Genomic DNA, 17,585 nt, shown 5'->3' with positions numbered 1-17,585 from the left:
GTACTTTATTTAGGCGAATTATTATGTGTCTAGGAGTTGATCTTCTCATTTGTTGTCTTGCAGGGGTTCTCTGAATCTCTTGTGTTTGAATTTTTGCATCACTGATTAGATAAGGGAAGTTTTCTTGAATGATCTCATGGAAAGTTTGTTCCAATGTGGTCTCTGTTTCTCTTTCTGCCTCAGGGAGTCCGATTATTCTTAGGTTAGGCCTCTTGAGGTAGTCACTCATCTCTTGAAGGTTTTGTTCTGTCTTTTTGAGCTTATTTTCTGTGTTTTTAAAAGTTTGGGTTATTTCTATATTTTGGTCCTCAAGCTCTGAGATTCTTTCTTCTGCTTGGGTAATTCTGCTTTCCATGCTTATCAATTTGTTATTTATCTCATTCACAGCATTCCTTATTACTGTTATCTCAGATATCAGCTCCTTCCTAGTTTCTTCTTGTGTCTCCTCAATTCTTTTTAATCTCTCCATTATTGTTTTGATATCTACATTTGCAGTTTGAGACCCTTCATTCTGGGGGCTTTTCATTGCTTGCATTCCAAAGTCAGTTTTCCCAGTGTCTGCTCTCCCAGGCGTCTGGGAGAGACCCATACTCTTCTTTTGGTTTTTCTTCATTTCTGTAGATTTTTCTCCCTCTCCCTCTTCAATTCTGTTTTTGAGGGAAGGTGGGGTTGCTTTTATTTCTCTTCTGCAATGACCTGTTCTTCCTTATGAGGGTCTTCTGGCTTTGTTCACTTTTCCCTCTGCTTTACAGTCTGTCTATTCAGCAGTATGCAGTCTTGGTCCATTCAGAGAATCTCACCAGTTCACCTATGCCGTCGCCATCTTGCCTCAGGAATCTCCTTGCACTCTTGATGGTTTCTTCTGCTTTGCAGAAGCTTTTCAGTTTGATGAGGTTCCATTTGTCTATCGTATCTTGAATGACATGGACACCTGGGGTTTTGATCAGGAACTGGTTGCCAGTTCTAATTTCTGTAAGGGTGTCTTCTGCATTTTCTAAGATTCTGTTTTTTTTTTTTTAGTTGGAGTCTCACTCTGTCGTCCAAACTGGAGTGCAGTGGCTGCTCCCGGCCACCTCAGCCTTGACCTGCTGGGCTTATAGTTTGAAGTTTTACGTTTAGGTCTTTGGTCCATTTAGAGTTGATTTTTGTGTATGGTGAGGTAGAAGCCCTGTTTTAATCTTCTGCATGTGGTCAGTTTTTCCAGCACCATTTACTGAATAGGTTCTCCTCTCTCCAGTGGTTGTTGGTGGAGGACTTGTTGAAGATGAGTTGATTGAAATTGAGGTTTTGCTTCTGGAATCCCTAATCCTGTTCCATTGGTCCATATGCCTATTCTTACGCCAATACATGGCTGTCTGAATTATCATAGCCTTATAGTACAGTTTAAAGTCTGGAAGTGTGATACCTCCTGCTTTATTTCTTTTGCTAAGGATTGTTTTGGCTATTCATGGTCATTTATGTTTCCATATGAATTTCTGTATTGTCATTTCCAGGTCTGAGAAGAATGATGTTAGTAATTTAATGGGTATTGTATTAAATCTGTAGATTGCCTTTGGTAGGATGGACATCTTAACAATGCCGATTCTTTCTATCTATGAACACGGACTATTTTCCCATTTGTTTTTGTCTTCTTGGGTTCCTTTGAGCAGTGTTTTAGTTTTCATTGTAAAGATCTTTCACTTCTCTGGTTAAGAAGTTGCCAAGGTATTTCATTTTTTGTGTGTGGCTATTGTGAATGGGATTATGTTTTTAATTTGGTTCTCTGCCTGTTGGTTGTTACTTGCTGTTGAATGCGACTGTCTTTTGCACATTTATTTTATACCCTGAGACTTTGCCAAAGTCCTTTATCAGTGGAAGGAGGTTTCTGACAGATTCTCTTGGATTTTTGAGGTATAGGATCATATCATCAGCAAAGAGGGATAACTTAACTTCTTCTTTTCCTATTTGTATGCCCCTGGTTTCCTTCTCTTGTCTAATTGCTCTTGCTAAGACTTCCAACATGATGTTGAACAGAAAGGGTGAGAGTGGACAGCCTTATCTTGTTCCAGTTTTCAGGGCAAATACTTCCAGTTGCTGTCCATTTAGCAATATGCCGGCTGTGCTTACTATTTTGAGGTATGTTCCTTCTATGCCTTTTTTGAGGGTTTTTATCAGAAAGGATGTTGGATTTTATCAAAGGCTTTTTCTGCATCTAATGATATAATCATGTGGTTCTTGTTTTTACATCTGTTGATGTATTTAATTACATTTATGGTCTTGCAGTTGTTGAACCGGCCCTGCATCCTGGGGATGAAGCCTACTTGGTCACGGTGGATGATTTCTGAGATGTGTTGTTGGATCCAATTTGCTAGAATCTTGTTGAGAATTTTTGCATCTATGTTCATTAAGGATATTGGCCTGTAGTTCTCTTTTTTTATTGGCTCTTTACCTCGTTTGGGTATCAGTGTGATGTTAGCTTTGTATGTTTTGTAGAATTCCACTGGAAAGTTGTCTGGCCCAGGGCTTTTTTTTTTTTTGTAGGTAGTTTTCTTATGATGGAGTCAAATTTGAGGTATGTTGCTACTGGTCTATATAGTGTCTCAATGACTTCTTGTTTCAACCTTGGGAGGTTGTGTGATGTCACAAAGTCCTCCATTTCATTGAGGTTAACAGGTTTACTTCCATACTGATGTGCATAGTAGTCTCTAATCAACTTTTGTATTTCTTCGGGGTCAATTGTGATTTGATCTTTTGCATTTCTGATGGTGTTTATTTGGGCTTTTTCTTGGTCATTCTGGCTAGGGGTCCATCAATCTTGTTTATTCTTTCAAAGAACCAGTTTTTTGTTTTGTTGATTTTTTTCTATGATATTTTTGTCTTCTTTGTCCTATATTTGGGCTTTTACTTTGGTGATCTGGATTCTTCTGCTAAAGCTAGGGTTTTGATGGTATTGTCTTTCCAGCTCCCTTAGATGATTTGTTAGGCTGTTAACTTGCCATCTTTCCATTTTCTTGATGTGTGTTCACAGAGATATAAATTCCCTTCTTGGAACGGATTTTATGGCATCCCAGAGGTTTTGGTAAGATATTTCTTTGTTTTCATTTGTTTGCAGGAATCTTTTAATATGTCTTGATTTCTGTGTTGACCCAGTAATCATTCAGCCTCATGCTTTTTAGTGTCGAAGTCTTTTGGGTTTTGGGGAAATTTTACTGGTGTAGATATTTATTTTTATCTCACTGTGGTTTGAGAAGGTGCATGGCAGTATTTCAATCTTATGAAATTTGTTTATGCTTTATTTATGGATGAGGATGTGATCGAGTACATTGGATGAGATTGGAGTACATTCCATGTGGTGATGAGTAGAATGTATATTCTGTGGTTGTTGGGTGAAGTGTTTTGTAGGTATCTATTAAGTCCATTTGGTCAAGTGTCAAGTTGAGGTTCCGCATCTCTTAATTTTTTGCCTTAATGATCTATCTAGGGTTGTTAGCAGGGTATTTAAGTCCCCAGCTATAATAGTGTTAGAGTCAATATCTTTTTTTAGTTTACTTAGTAGTTGTTTTATAAATGCTGGTGCTCCTGTGTTCAGTGCATATATATTTAGGATGGATATTTCTTGTCGATGGATTGATCCTTTTATTATTAGGTAGTCCTTTAGTATCTTTTAAAATTTTTGATAGCTTATAGGTTGTTTTTTTTCTGATATTAAGATTGCATCTCCTGCCTTCTGTTGTGATCCATTCATCTTGAAATTCATTTTCCATCTTCTAACTTTGAGTCTGCGTGTGTCCCTCGTGGTAGGAGTTTCCTGAGTGCAGCAAATTGTTGGGTCATGGTTTTTTAACCAGTTTGCTATTCTTTGTCTTTTCAGTTGTACATTTAGTCCAGTCACATTCAGACTGATTACTGAATTGTGATTGTTTATCCCCATCATGAGGTTCTTATAAAGTTTCTTCTCTGTTTGCTTTTTCAACTTTTGGATTGATGTATGTGTGTGTTTTCAAGTTTGTAGTCACGATGTATTCTCTGTTGATTCTGTGTTCTCTTGGGAAGTGTGTGGACATTCTTTTTTTCTTTCTTCTGTGCTTAATATCTTTTTAAGCATCTCCTGTAGAAACCTGGTCTGGATGCTGCATAATCTCTCAGGGACTAGATGTCTGGGAAGAGTTTTAATTCTCCACTGCTGATGAAGCTCAGCTTGGTTGAGTAGGAAATTCTTGGCTGAAATTGTTTATCTTAAAGGACTTTAAATATTGGACTCCAGTCCCTTCTAGCTTGTAGTGTTTCTGCTGATAGGTCTGCTGCTATTATGATTGGTTTTCCCTGATAAGTAGTCTGACCTTTCTCACTTGCTGCCTTTAGGAATTTTTCTTTTGTACCTACTTTGTGTAGGCAAATTACTATGTGTCTAGGGATTGGTCTTCTCATTTGATGTCTTGCAAGGTTCTCTGTATCTCTTGTGTTTGAATGGTCACATCTCTAGTGTGATGGGAAAAGATATCTTAGATAACCTCCTGAAATTCTTGCTCCAAGGTGTTCTCACTTTCCCTTTCTTCTTCTGGGATACTGATCAGGCGTAGGTTTGGTCTCTTGATAAAAATCACACATCTCTTGGAGGTTGTGTTCTTTCTGAGTTTTCTCCTTTTTATGTTAATTCCATGTTTTGGTCTTCAAGTTCTGAGATTCTTCTTCTGCTTAATTCTGCTTTCCATGCTTGTCATCTTGTTACTTATATCCTGGATGAAATTTTTTATGGCCAAAATCTCTGTTACAAGTTCTTCCAGTGTTGCATCTTGTCTTTCTTGAGTCTATTCGCGTCTTCCATCCATACCCTAATCCCTGTTGTATTCTGGAGCCAGTTGTTGATGACTTCCATTGTTTGGGCACTGAGGTCTGATTTCTAATCGTTTTCTCTTTGGTATACTGGGAATTACATGTGTTCTTCTGTTGATTTTTCCTCATTTGTTACAGATCTCTTTCCTTGCTCTTTAGTTTTGTTATTCAGTGGCAATGGGAGAGACTTTCACTTCCGATGTTTTCTCAGCCCTATTCTTCCCTGATCAGGGCTCTGAATTTGCTCTATTTTGAAACAGGGCTGTGGGTGGGAAGCTTTGCTGTCTCTTGTAGTTTTGAGAGTCAAATAAAGTGAAGGATGAGGAGCTAGGATTCATAAACTATTTGCAAGTCAGAATGATTGTGGTATGGGTTCCCTGAGACACTCCCCACCACCACTCTATATGACAATGCAGTAGGTACATGTGTTTACACCCTGAATCCTAGATATAATAACAGCAATGAGGAGAACAGAGAAAAGTAGAATAAGATGGACAAAATAAAAAAAATTAAAAAAAAGAAAAGAAAAAACAAAGCAAAAAACAATTAAACACACACACAAACTAAAAACAAAACAAACTGGGGGTAAAAAAAAAAAAAAAAAAAGCAAAACAAACAAAAAAGACAAAACAGGAAAAATGAACAGATGCACACAAAACATAAAATGATAAAAAGAGGAAAAAAAGAATTCAGATCGAACCCTCACACATACATTCACACAACACATAAAAATTCAAAAGAGAAGCACAAAAAATATCAAATAAAAAATCCCTGAAAGAGGAACACATAATCATTCACATATACACATAAACAGAAAACAAAAACTAAAGAAGAAGAAAGGAAAAAAAAGGTGGGTGGGGGATCTAGATTATATTTTTACATACACATTCATTCACAAAGGAAAAATTTTTTTAAAAACCAAAAACCAAACAGACAAACAAAAAAAAAAAACCAAAAACAGCCTGCCCTGTTCTATAATTGTCCCTCTCCGTTGCTCACAGGTAAGTCTCTCTGCTATCTCCTGTGGAGCTGTGGTCTCATTCACAATCTCCCCAGTATCCCAGCTGGGGAAGGAAGAGGTAGAGGTGAGGGTGGGTGGGGCTTTAGTCCTTCCCTCCCACTCTTGTATTTTTAGGGGGATCTCCTCCAGTGGGGAGATATGGGATTTTCTCTTCCCCATGTGTTGGTGGGTGGCACTCCAGCCAGGCTTATCCTGGAGTAGAGTCCTTCTATTGTGGCTGATGTACAGGTCCAGCCTGGGTTCATCCCTCTTAGTCATGGCCCAGTCTTGTGGGTCTGATGTTCAGAGGATTTCAGGGGAGGAAGAGGTCAGGTCAGTCCCAGATTCACTGCTGATCTCTTTGGGGGTCTTTCTCATCCTTTTCTGGTCACACCTTTGTCCCATGGCTGAGTCAGGGTAGGGGATGGGGTGCCTGAGACTCAGCACTCATCCTATCCTTCTGGAGTTTGTGCTTTTGGGAAGTTCCTGTTGGGTCATGATCAACCCCTGAATAGTTAATCTACCGGTCACAGAGATCAGATCTGTCAGTCTGTGGTGAGCAAGCCAGAGCACTTTCCTGCTCAGTTTTCAAGATGGTAGCAGGGTGCCTCTTTCATCCTCTGCCTCTGGCTCCTTTGCTGTGCTCCCTCCACAGCCCTTGCTTCCAGTGTCTGGCCAGGCATTGTAATGGTGAGGCAGAGCCTGGAGCCAGCAGTCACTCTCAGCAGCTTCTTCCCAGGAAGGGCTTTGCTGATTAAAAAAAAACAATGCTTGGCTTCTTTGCCCGGGAAGTGCTGGGGTCCAAGCAGAGCAGCTGCAGCATTAGCCACTTCACCAGGAGAGCCCTGGTCATTTGCTCCCAAGTCCCCAGTCACCCACTCACATTCCTATTTACTCACAGACACATATGCAAAATTTTCCATACACTCACTCACTCACACTGGAACTTGCATAGTCCAACTGGCTCCACTGCCATCTTCCCAGAAATCCCTATTTTTTTATTTTAGTCATTATGACAGGTGGGTAGTGGTATCTCATAATTTTAATTTGTATTCATTAGTGGCCAATGATGAGTATCTTTGCTTTCTTTCACGTCCTTTTGAGATCTGTATGTCCTCTCTGGTGAAATGCCTATTTATAACTGCTCATTTTTTAATGTTGTGTTTTGAGAGTTCTTTATATATTCTAGATATTAGTCCTTTGTTTGATATGCAGTCTGTGAATATTTTCTCCCACTGTGCAGCTTAGCTTTTCATCATTTTAACAGGGTCTTCTGCAGAACAAAAGTGTTTTACTTCTGATGAAGCCTAATTTATCCTTTTATGAATTATACTTGTTTTCAAGTCTAAGAACTCATTACTTAGCTCCTGAACCCAAAAATTTTCTATTTTCTTCTAATTGGCTTATGGTTTTACATTTTCATTTAAGTCTGTGGTATATTTTAAGTTAATTTTTCTATGATGTATGAGACTTAAGTTAGGGTTTACTTTTGCCTATGGATATCTAATTACTCTAGCATCATTTATTAAAAGGCTACCTTTCTTCCTTGGTCAAAAATCAGTTGTGGTGGCTCAGCCTGTAGTCCTGTGTCTTTGGGAGGCTGAGGTGAGTAGATTGGCTGAGCCTGCGGGTTCGAGACCCGCCTGGGCAGCGAGACCTCATCTCTACAATAAATCAAATAATCAGCCGGGCGTGGTAGCGCATGCCTGTAATTCCGGCTACTTGGAAGGCTGAGGCGGAAGGATCGCTGGAGCCCAGCAGATCAAGGCTGCGGTGGCCGGGAGTGGCCACTGCACTCCAGTCTGGGCGACAGAGTGAGTCCAACTCAAAAAAAAAAAAATCAGTTGTGCATATTTGTGTGGGTCTATGTCTGGGTTCTCTGCTCTGTCCTGCAGATCTGTGTCTATTCCTGCACCAATACCACACAGTCTTGATTACTATAGCTATATAATAAATCTCGAAATCAGGTGAACTGATTCCTCCTAGTTCTTCTTTTTCAATATTGTTTATTCTACTTCCTCTGCCTTTCCACATACATTTTTTAATAATCTTGCTTATATTTACAACAAATCTTACTAGGAATTTGATAGGAACTGTGTTAAGCCTGTATGTCAACTTGGGGAAAATTGACATTTGTACTATGTTGAGTTTTCCAATCTATGAACATATGTGTCTCTCCATTTATTTAGATCTTTCTTAATTTTTTTCATCCGAGTTGTATAGTTTTCAGCATACAAGTCCTATATATGTTTTGTTAGATTTGTTATTTTTTGAACAATTACGAATGGTATTACATTTAAAATTTTGGTGTCAACATAGTCATTACTAGAAATACAACTGATTTTTGTATGCTCACCTTGTATCCTATAACCTTGCTGAACTAACTAGTTCTAGGAATTTTAAAAAATAGATCCCTCAGAGTTTTCTATGTAGACAATCACATCATCTGCAAGTAGGAACAATTTTATTTCTTCCTTTCTGATCTTTATGCCTTTTCTTTTACTTGCCTTACTATACTACCTAGAATTTCCAGCACTAAGCTGAATTAAAGTGGTTAATATTGCCTTAGGGGGAAAGCATCTCTCACCACTAAATATAATGTTAGCTATAGGTTTTTGTAGATTATCTTTATTAAGTTGAAGAAGTTCTTTTCTATTCCAGAGTTTTTATTATGAATGGATCTTACATTGCTTTTATGCTCAGAAAGTTCTTTCCTACTAAATAGCCAGTATGTATTCACAAACATGTTTTCTAGTTTTTAAAGTTCCTTTCACCCACCCTTTAACCATGTAGTATATCTGGAATTATTTTGGTACTAAGTATATAGGATCTCACTTCTGCTTCTGGAAGTAATGGAGGTATGGGGACTCCCTGCATTAAACAACTAGGAAAAAAAAAAAAAAAAAACAAGCACAAATTTGTAAATATTGCATAGTGAGCAGTGCAGAGAAATCCCTGAAAGGGAAAAGAGAGCCTAGTGGTCTCAATGAGTTGGGAAAACAAATATTAGAGTTCAGGGAGGCCAAGGCAGCTAGAATTTAAAGGAAAGAATACTGGAAAATACACAGTTTCATGTAGAAAGAACTCTACAGATCTCAAGAAGGACATCTTTATGTTTTAAGCTGAGTACTGATCTGTGCATGTATGGGAAAGAACTACCCAAAGCCATGAAAAGAACTATGGAAAGCACTAGGTTTAAAAATTCCTGAAGCTCACACACAGCTGGAACAGTTCATCTTCCTACAAGATGTGTCAGAGTGTAAAGACTTTGTGGGGTATCAGGTAGAGAAAAGAGTCCTGCCTTACTAGTGGGGTTAAATTAGCCCTAGAATAAAGGCTGCTATAGACCCAACCTAACTACATTGAAAACAAGCCTTGAAGGGATTCAGCTAATTTCTGGTAACTTAACTGTTTGTCAAAACATAGTCAACTGATTTTCAACCAACATGCTAAGATAATTAAATATAATAAAAGGAACCAAACAGTCTTGACACTTCACACCAGCTATAAAAGTTAATGCAAAATAGATCAGAGGCCTAAACAGCTAAAACCATAACATTTTTAGAAGAAAACATAGGAGTTAGGCAAACCCTGGTTAGGCAAAGTTTTTTAAACACAAAAAAATGTAAAGCAAAAAAGAAAAATAATAAATTGGGCCTCATCAAAATTTAAAACTTCTGGTCTTTGAAAGATGCTGCTAAGAAAATAAAAAGGCAAGCCACAGGTTAGGAGAAAATATTTGCAAAATACATAACTGATATAAAAACTTGTATCCACAATATATAAACAACTCTTGAAACTCGATAAGAACAACATCAATCTGATTTTAAAACTGGCAAACAATTTGGACACTTTGAAGATTACAGGTGGGATATAAGCACGTGAAAAAATGCTCAATATCATTAGTCACTGGGGAAATGCAATTAAAGTTGCAACTGAAATATCACTAGTATGGCAAAAATTAAAGACTGACAATACTAAGCACTGACAAGGATGTGGAGTAACTGCAATTGTCATACACTGCTAATGGGAAGGCAATGGTAGAGTCACTTTTGAAACCAAGTTGACAACTATAATAAAGTTAAACATATAATTACCATAACACCTAGAAATCTCGCTCCTAGGTATAGACCCCCCAAAATACAAATATATGTTCAACAAAGACTTGAATGTTAAGATGCATAGCAGCTTGAGTCATAATAGGTCAAAGCTAGAAACAACCCAATCTCCTCAACTAGTGAATGGATAAACAAATTACAGTATTTGCATATGACAGGCTACTACGAAGCAATAAAAATCAAAGACACCAAACATTAAAGTGCATATGCAGTATGATCTACTTATACAGAAAAGGTAAAACTATAGGGACAGAAGGCAATTCAGTTGTATCCAGGGGCAAGAGGAGGGGATTAGCTGTAAAAAAGAGGGAACTTTCTAGGACGATGGAAATGTTCTATATGAAGATTATGGTGTGATTACACAAAGCCTATACATCTGTCAAAACATCCAACTGTACATTTAAAATTGGTGTGTATGATTGTATATATAATATACCTCAGCAATAAAGCTGATTTTTAAAAAAATGTAAGATGCCTTTTCTGGGTTGACAGCTAACAAGGAAATGGGAAGACATTGTTTACCTTCCCAGTCCTCCATGTAAGGGGCCTCCTCAGCTTCTTTTTCTGGAGAGGGTCTGTCAATGAATTTTCCTTCTTTCATTACTCTGGTGATTTCTCGGAGCTGATGTAGCAACCGTTTCTCTTGGTCAGAAGTCACAGTTTGTGCTCTGCTTAAAAATATCAGACAATTCAGTCATTTAGTGGTAAATACTCCTACGTAATAGACATGAACATCACTATGATCTGTCTGGATCCTGAAACAGGAAGTCCAATAGCAGCAGATAATTACTCTAGGAATTGATCCTCGAACTGCATAGCTGGGAACTATAGATGTTAGTTCGATGTTCTGATTTTATAAATGGGAAAACTAAAGCCCAGAACAGATCAAATGATGCTCCAAGGCCCCACAATGAATTAATGCCAATACTGGGAACAGACTCCAGATGACTCAACTTTCAGTTCAGTGTTTTTTCAGTATAACTCACTGCCTTCATTCTCTAATCTCCTAGCAATTTCACTGTTACTCACATTACTTCATCTACTACAAGCCACTTTTCTCTGCAGCAAGGTCATCCAAAGGAAATGTTCTGGGGCCATTAGCCTCAACCAGGGAAAAATAAGCTACTAGAATCACCAGGCATAACTTACTTGAGCAGGAATAAGGATCTATTCTAAAATTTCAGAGCTGTGTAACTATGAAAATCCAATATTAGGACAGAAAAGTTGGGGAAACCGAGGTCTACAGAGGAGAAATTATATATGTATTTATACTGCTAGTTAATGCAGCACTATAATCTAAATTATCCTGACTTGTGATAGCACTCTGTGAAATCCTTAAAGCACTGAGCTCAGGGTCCACATTTTAAAAGACTTAGTTTGAACTTCAACTTAGCTATGTGGCTCTGGACAAATATGACATGAGACTCAAGGATAAGGGTATGTTTTTTCTTTTCTTTGAGAAGCACTGTATCACACTAATAGGCAAACAAGGCCCTACTTAGGAGACTAAGAATGATCTGCTTTGAGACCAGTTTTACCTAGTGGTAGGATTTAACAGAGGCTACTCATTTTCTTCTTAAAAACCCAAAGTATTCCAAGATAATATAACACAAAAGAAAAATGATAGACTCTGTACCAGCCTCGTGGAGACACCATCTGTGTTTCAAACCCGTTAGTTCTGAGCCTGAATTCCTTTTTATGCTCAGCCTAAAAAACTTTAGCCTTAATGATTAATAGGGAAAAAGAAAAAAGTGCTTCTCCTTCCAATGTTAAGATGGTAACTGAGGAAAATGAAGACACAACACTTCTGCAGACCTCAGTGGGAGGAAAACAAAAACACCATGAGCTCCATTTCTTCCACACTAAATGGCTTCAAAATTGTAACTAAAGATTTTAGCACATTCAGCTAAAATCCTATATTTACAGGGCCTCTGACAGCTCCATTCTTCCCATCAATGCAAGAGTCCTCACAACAACTGCTCATGTGGCCCCACAAAACCTCCAATTCTTACTATTAAAACAACCCACTTTATTAGAGGCTTCTGGGGCAGAAGAGCCTACCTGCTTATCACAAAGCTCTTGCCTCTTTGGGCTGCACATATTATTTCTCCAGACCATAAGAAGGCATTCTGATCTTTACTGAGTGAAACAGTCTTGATACTCTGGTCTGCTGACTAATGGAAAATGAGAAACCCTTAACTAAAAGCAACGTTAGGGGAAACAGGAACATGTAACAGCTTTCCTAGAGAATTCCTAACAAAGCACCTTCATTTCGCTATCAATAAGTATACTCATATTGTTCATATCATGCATTAAGCAATCAATTATTGTCTACTTTATGACATCTTCAGAATAATTGCAATGAATGTTTTTATGAATTCCTTATTGTCTCAACTTGGTTTGATACTCCCGGAGGGCAGTATCACAACAGTGTAGGCACAGTGTCATGATTATGGTTAAGTTCTCAATAATTATGTGCTAGTTTGATTAGTCCTCATTAACTCACCATTCATTTTCTTGCAACTCTCTGAATTTGGGATTCCATTCCACCATTTTACCAAAACTTACAAAAATCATCAATGACCACTTTACTCCTAAGTCCATGGGTCTTTTTCTCACATTTCATTCTTCTTGACTTTCCTATACTATGGACCATTCTCTCCTTGAAACTTGCTCCTCCCTTAGTTATTGATACATTTGTACTCCTCTTACTTTTTTAAACATTCCTCTTATCTATGATCCTGGCTTACTTACCACCTCCCACCTCCTTAAACATGGTTTTCCCAAGGTTTAATCCTAGGACTCGAATTCCTCTATTCATATGATTATGTCCTCTGGAAGCTGACCCAATAGTACAGATTAAACCACCACCTCTACAGAAAAGATGTCCTAACTCTACCTTTAATCTTGACTTTTCACACAAGGCCCATCACATAATTCCAGTTATTTCCTGGGCACTTCCACTTGGAGGGCTTGTCACTACGTTAAAGTTAACCTTATATTCATCCCTTGAAACCAGGTCTCAGTTGGTCCAGGATTGTGAGCACCTACGTGAACAGGCAGACCAGAAAAGGTTGAAAAGGAAGATTCCAAGATAATAAAAAAAGAAAAGGTTACAGTTGGGAGACAGCTTCACCAGACTTTTGATACTATAAACCCAGAAGAGTTATCAAGTTCTGAATCCAACAGTTAAGTACAGAAAGAATGAAACACACCTTAACAACACCATGCATCGTCAAAACAAATCAGATCAGCACGAGAAAAACTTAGGCTACTGCAGCAGAGTCTGATATGCTTCAGGATTTGGTGATCTCATTTTTCCCTATGGCCTTTATCTCTCACCAAATGACTTCCAAACCTGAGCCCTTTGCTCTAACCTCAAGAATCAAATCTCCTATTGCTGTTGTGTATTATATATGAATGTTCTGATGACATCACAACCATATTCAATGATCCCAATCCCAAAGCCTTATCTTCTTTCCTTCTGTGTTTTATCTTGATTAATGCCATAATCACCTTCCAGTTTGGGCTGTAAATCTCTAATTCATCTTTTTTTCTTTCTTCTTCATTGCTCTTATCTAGTTAGCAGTTTTCCCTTGTGTGGGAACAGGGTTCAGGGAATGACAATCATTGAGAAAATGATGTCTACGTTAAGACCTATAAGATAAGCAAAAGTAAAGATAAGCAAAAGTAAAAATAAGTGTGTATTGCGGGGGCACCCCAGGCAGGAAAAAGTATATGCAAAGTCCTAGAGGCAAAAGGGTACAGGTATTTCAGAGCAACAGCTAGTGGTCAGTGAGGCTGGACCATAAGCAGAGAGAAAGAGTGATGGAGAAAGATGAAGCAATAGAAGAATGCAGGCCAGGTCACTCAGGATCATATAAGCCGTGCTAAAGATTCTGCACTTTTTCAAGATCAAAAGGGACCTGTTGAAGGATTAAAATAAAAGAGATGATCTACCTGGAAAACAGGAAGTGAACTGAAGGGAGGCAAAATTAGAGTAAAAGAAGCTACGTGAAATAGTTATGACCTATGCCAAAAACAAAGGCATTCACTACTCACTCATTCTTTCTTCTACTTCAACTAAAACCTTTTTGGAGCCTATTGTGGGCCTGTGCTAGGCTATGGAAGTAGGAAGGATAATCTCTGCCCTTGTAGAGCTTACAAACTTTTGCAGGAAAACTGACTTATTAGTTAGGTGGAAATGACAAGATATGGTGATTGATGAGATATTGAAATGAAAGAAAAGATGAATGACAAAAGATGTCTAATTTATGCTTTGGCAACTAAGTGGATGGTGGAGTTATCTGCTAAGATGGAAATATTAAAGCTAAATTATGTTCAGTTAGAGAATGAATTCCAATTTGAACAATCATTCATTCATGAGACATTTACCATTTCTTGAGGCTAAGGGCAGACTATCTATGAGATATGTCCAGTGGGGCTCAGAATAGAGGTCAGGAACTGAAGAAAGACTCTGAACAGGGAATGGTCGTGATTTACTCTTCTACCACAAAGGTAATGTACAAATGCTAGTATGAAGAGCGAATATCTATTCTTATACACAAGTACCTATTATTATTATTTACTTACTACCTACTACAAACACAGTGAATAAAACAGACTAAGTCTGTCCTCCAACAGTTTACATTCCAGCAATTCACACTAGAAATTTGTGGTCAAACGCACATGCTCAACACACCTGCCAGGGCTCTCTGCTGCCAGAGGCTGCATCCTCACTGCTTCTCTTAGGCCATACCATCCTTCTAGCAGGTAAATCATTACAACTGGGCATGCTGCTCCAGGAAGGAAATTTTGCTGATCATAAGGACTGAAATGAGGACCCCTCATTTCTGATTCCTAGATCCTTTCTTTGTGTCCTTGGGCTAAATATTGTGCTTAATATCAGACATAACATGGCACAAAACTTACCTTCCAGGAGGTTTCATTATTTAAACATGTATACAGACTCACATCATTCACAGATACAAGCTATCTAAAAAATGTTATTAGACAACATCAAAAATTTTCCCATATTTATATTCCTACATAAGCATTAAGATATAGTTTCAGAAACTATATTTCTCAAATTTTAAGCCAACATCTTACAGTTACAGACTATTTCATAAAAGGACTTAGGAGGCTATAAATGAATGTATCTTCTTTGTCTTAACTCCTCTGCTTGACCTCCCAGGAACCTAGGGAGATGATAAAATTTTGATCTAACAGAAAAAAACCCAAAAAATACTTTGTGTTCTTCTAATAATCATAGAAGCACAAATGTATAAAAGAACAAATGCCACAGAAACCAAGAACATAAACTAAAAGTATAAACAAGAAAACAACGTAGACACATGATGCTATGGCCTTACTACATACATGTTTTCTTAGTTGTTGCCCACTGCCATCAACCTCCTGAAGTCACCTCTGAGATCCTCAGTTAGCCTGGTACAGCAAGAGGAGTGTGTCTTCCCTGTGGAGCCTCTAAAGGGTTAGTTTGGTTTCTGACATCTACTTTACATGTCTAATTCTGTGCTGACACAGTCAACACAAAACACAAATGCCTAACCTGATCATACTTGCTCTCTCATTTTGTCTCAAATAGAAAGCACAATGTTAAATAATCTGGTTTTACTTAAAATTACACCTTTTTAAAGACAGGTAGGAAATTGTCTTTCTTAAATACCTAATCATCTCACCCTCACTCTGAAGGATTTACTCACAAATGTACTCACTCTCACAATAATTTGCACAACACTAAACTCCTGAAAATGGAGGTTGCTTCATAACATGAAAACAGAAATTTTAAATGAGAAAGAATAAGGCGGTGCAGTGGCCCACATCTATAATCCCAGCACTTTGGGAGACTGAGGTGAGAGGACTGCCTGAGCCCATGGGTTCGAGACCAGCCTGGGGAATTTGGTGAGACCTCATCTCTACAGTAAATTAAAAAATTAGCCGGGCATGGTGGCACATGCCTGTAGTTCCGGCTACTTGGAAGGCTGAGGTGGAAGGATCACCTGAGCCCAGCAGTCGAGGCTGCAGTAGCCGTGAGCGTGCCACTGCACTCCAGCCTGGGCAACTGAGTGAGACTTTGACTCAAAAAAATAAATAAATAAATAAATAAAATGAGAAAGAATATGTAAATGACAAATTGACAATTATGTAAAATGAAAATAAGTGGTCCATTTATAAAAGAAAAGCAAAAGTTTGAATTGATTCTCTAAATGGGAAATAGTCTGAGTACTGACAGATGATAACCTACCTTTCACCATTAGGTCCCACTCTGTTGATTAATTTTTCCATGGCTTCCTCTGTCTCCTTCAGTTTTTCTTGCAGTTGAGCAAGCTCAAAATTGGCTGAAAAATAAACATCAGTCTAAGAGCAAATACACAATTCCCTTTTACTGCTAAAGAGACCACAATTTAAAATATATATATTTTTTACTGATGCACTTACCATTACTATCTCATTTAAGAACACAGCAGTCTCTTTAAAAAAATCCTTGAAAATTTAAGATTTCTAAAAAAGACATAAAATATGCCTGAGATACATGCCTGAGATATCTGTTTCCATAGAGAATCCAAAAGTAAATCCAAAAAGCAGTTACCGCCTAGATAAACATGAATTTCCACAATGCTTTCATCAAATCCCTTCTTTCTAAAAGGTGCTTCCTAGGTTTTAAGGTAGTTAACTTTTCACAAGTTATTTTTCCTGACATTCATTCTAGTCTATACATTTTTAGGGGAGTCATGCTGCATACATTTAATTACCCCAGAGAACCCAAAATACTCTAGCTGGGCAGTAAATATTTGATGACCATGTTTCAAGAGTCAGAAGTGTTAAATTCTTTCCCTAGATCTGATAACTGATTTTGGCAGTGACATAATTTCTGTGCCTCAGTTTTCCATCCAGTGAAATAAAGATGTTTACTAGCAATATTTTGAAGTCTAGAAAAAAGAAGTATTCCAAATGTGAAATGTTAATTTGCTAACATATAAATAAGTGAATTGACGGTTTTGTACCAATTCACATCAGATTAATTTGGAACAAATTTTGAGAAATACTTTTAAGATATACCTAGAAACTGTCCCTCTGGCTATAATATAGCTGTTTGACTCAATTAACACCTATAAATATACTGAGAAGGGGCACTTACTAATCTTTCTGTGGGTATTTCCAGGTGTGGCAATAGAGCATTTCCGATCCTCTGCAGTTGTTTTCCCTTTTGAGAGCTGAGAATTGAAGGAGGTATAGCACATCAACAGCAGTTCAGAACCTCAAAGTCATGGAACCCCTCATATTAAACGAAAAAAATAAAAAGAATGGGAGACAAAAATGAAATCAGATATCAAATAAAATAGCAACTTTAAAGAAACATCTCAAAAAAAGAAAGCCACTGTAAGATGAGAAGGTCTCCAAGTAAAAATATCGAGGCACAAGGAAAAAAACTCCCTACAGGTCAGCTGCCTTTCTCATGCTCAAGTCCATCTGAAACGGCTGTGTAGCACCCTAGAGGCATTCTTGGAGACTCAACTCAGGCTGCCTGCAGAATTGCTGGGTAAGAAGAAACTTCTCTTCCTTAAGCATACTCTCGTTAAGAAGGCAGGTTGAAGCTTCTGCCTCTACCCCACAGTGCACGGGCCCACGCCTGC

The 17,585-nt window shown here is 38.0% G+C and overlaps 1 protein-coding gene across 1 annotated transcript in view; it reads right to left on the bottom strand.

Moving 5' to 3' along the window:
- Nucleotides 1-10,452: 10,452 nt before the first annotated feature.
- The window catches only part of RIC3 (RIC3 acetylcholine receptor chaperone), a gene marked incomplete at its 3' end in the record, with an annotated part of 29,694 nt that continues 22,561 nt past the window's right edge, over nt 10,453-17,585 (bottom strand). Inside the window, exons 3-5 of the mRNA XM_008066058.1 lie at nt 17,090-17,165; nt 16,196-16,289; nt 10,453-10,601 (exon numbers count right to left, since the gene is read on the bottom strand). Coding sequence (XP_008064249.1) covers nt 10,453-10,601; nt 16,196-16,289; nt 17,090-17,165 — 319 coding nt within the window. The remainder of the gene's footprint in view (nt 10,602-16,195; nt 16,290-17,089; nt 17,166-17,585) is intronic.

The sequence above is a fragment of the Carlito syrichta genome, unplaced genomic scaffold, assembly GCF_000164805.1.
Source record: "Carlito syrichta isolate Samal-C Ts95f unplaced genomic scaffold, Tarsius_syrichta-2.0.1 Scaffold308837, whole genome shotgun sequence".
NCBI lineage: Eukaryota > Metazoa > Chordata > Mammalia > Primates > Tarsiidae > Carlito > Carlito syrichta.
The sequence above is the reverse complement of the archived record's forward strand: the minus strand, read 5'-3'. Positions and strand labels throughout refer to the sequence as shown.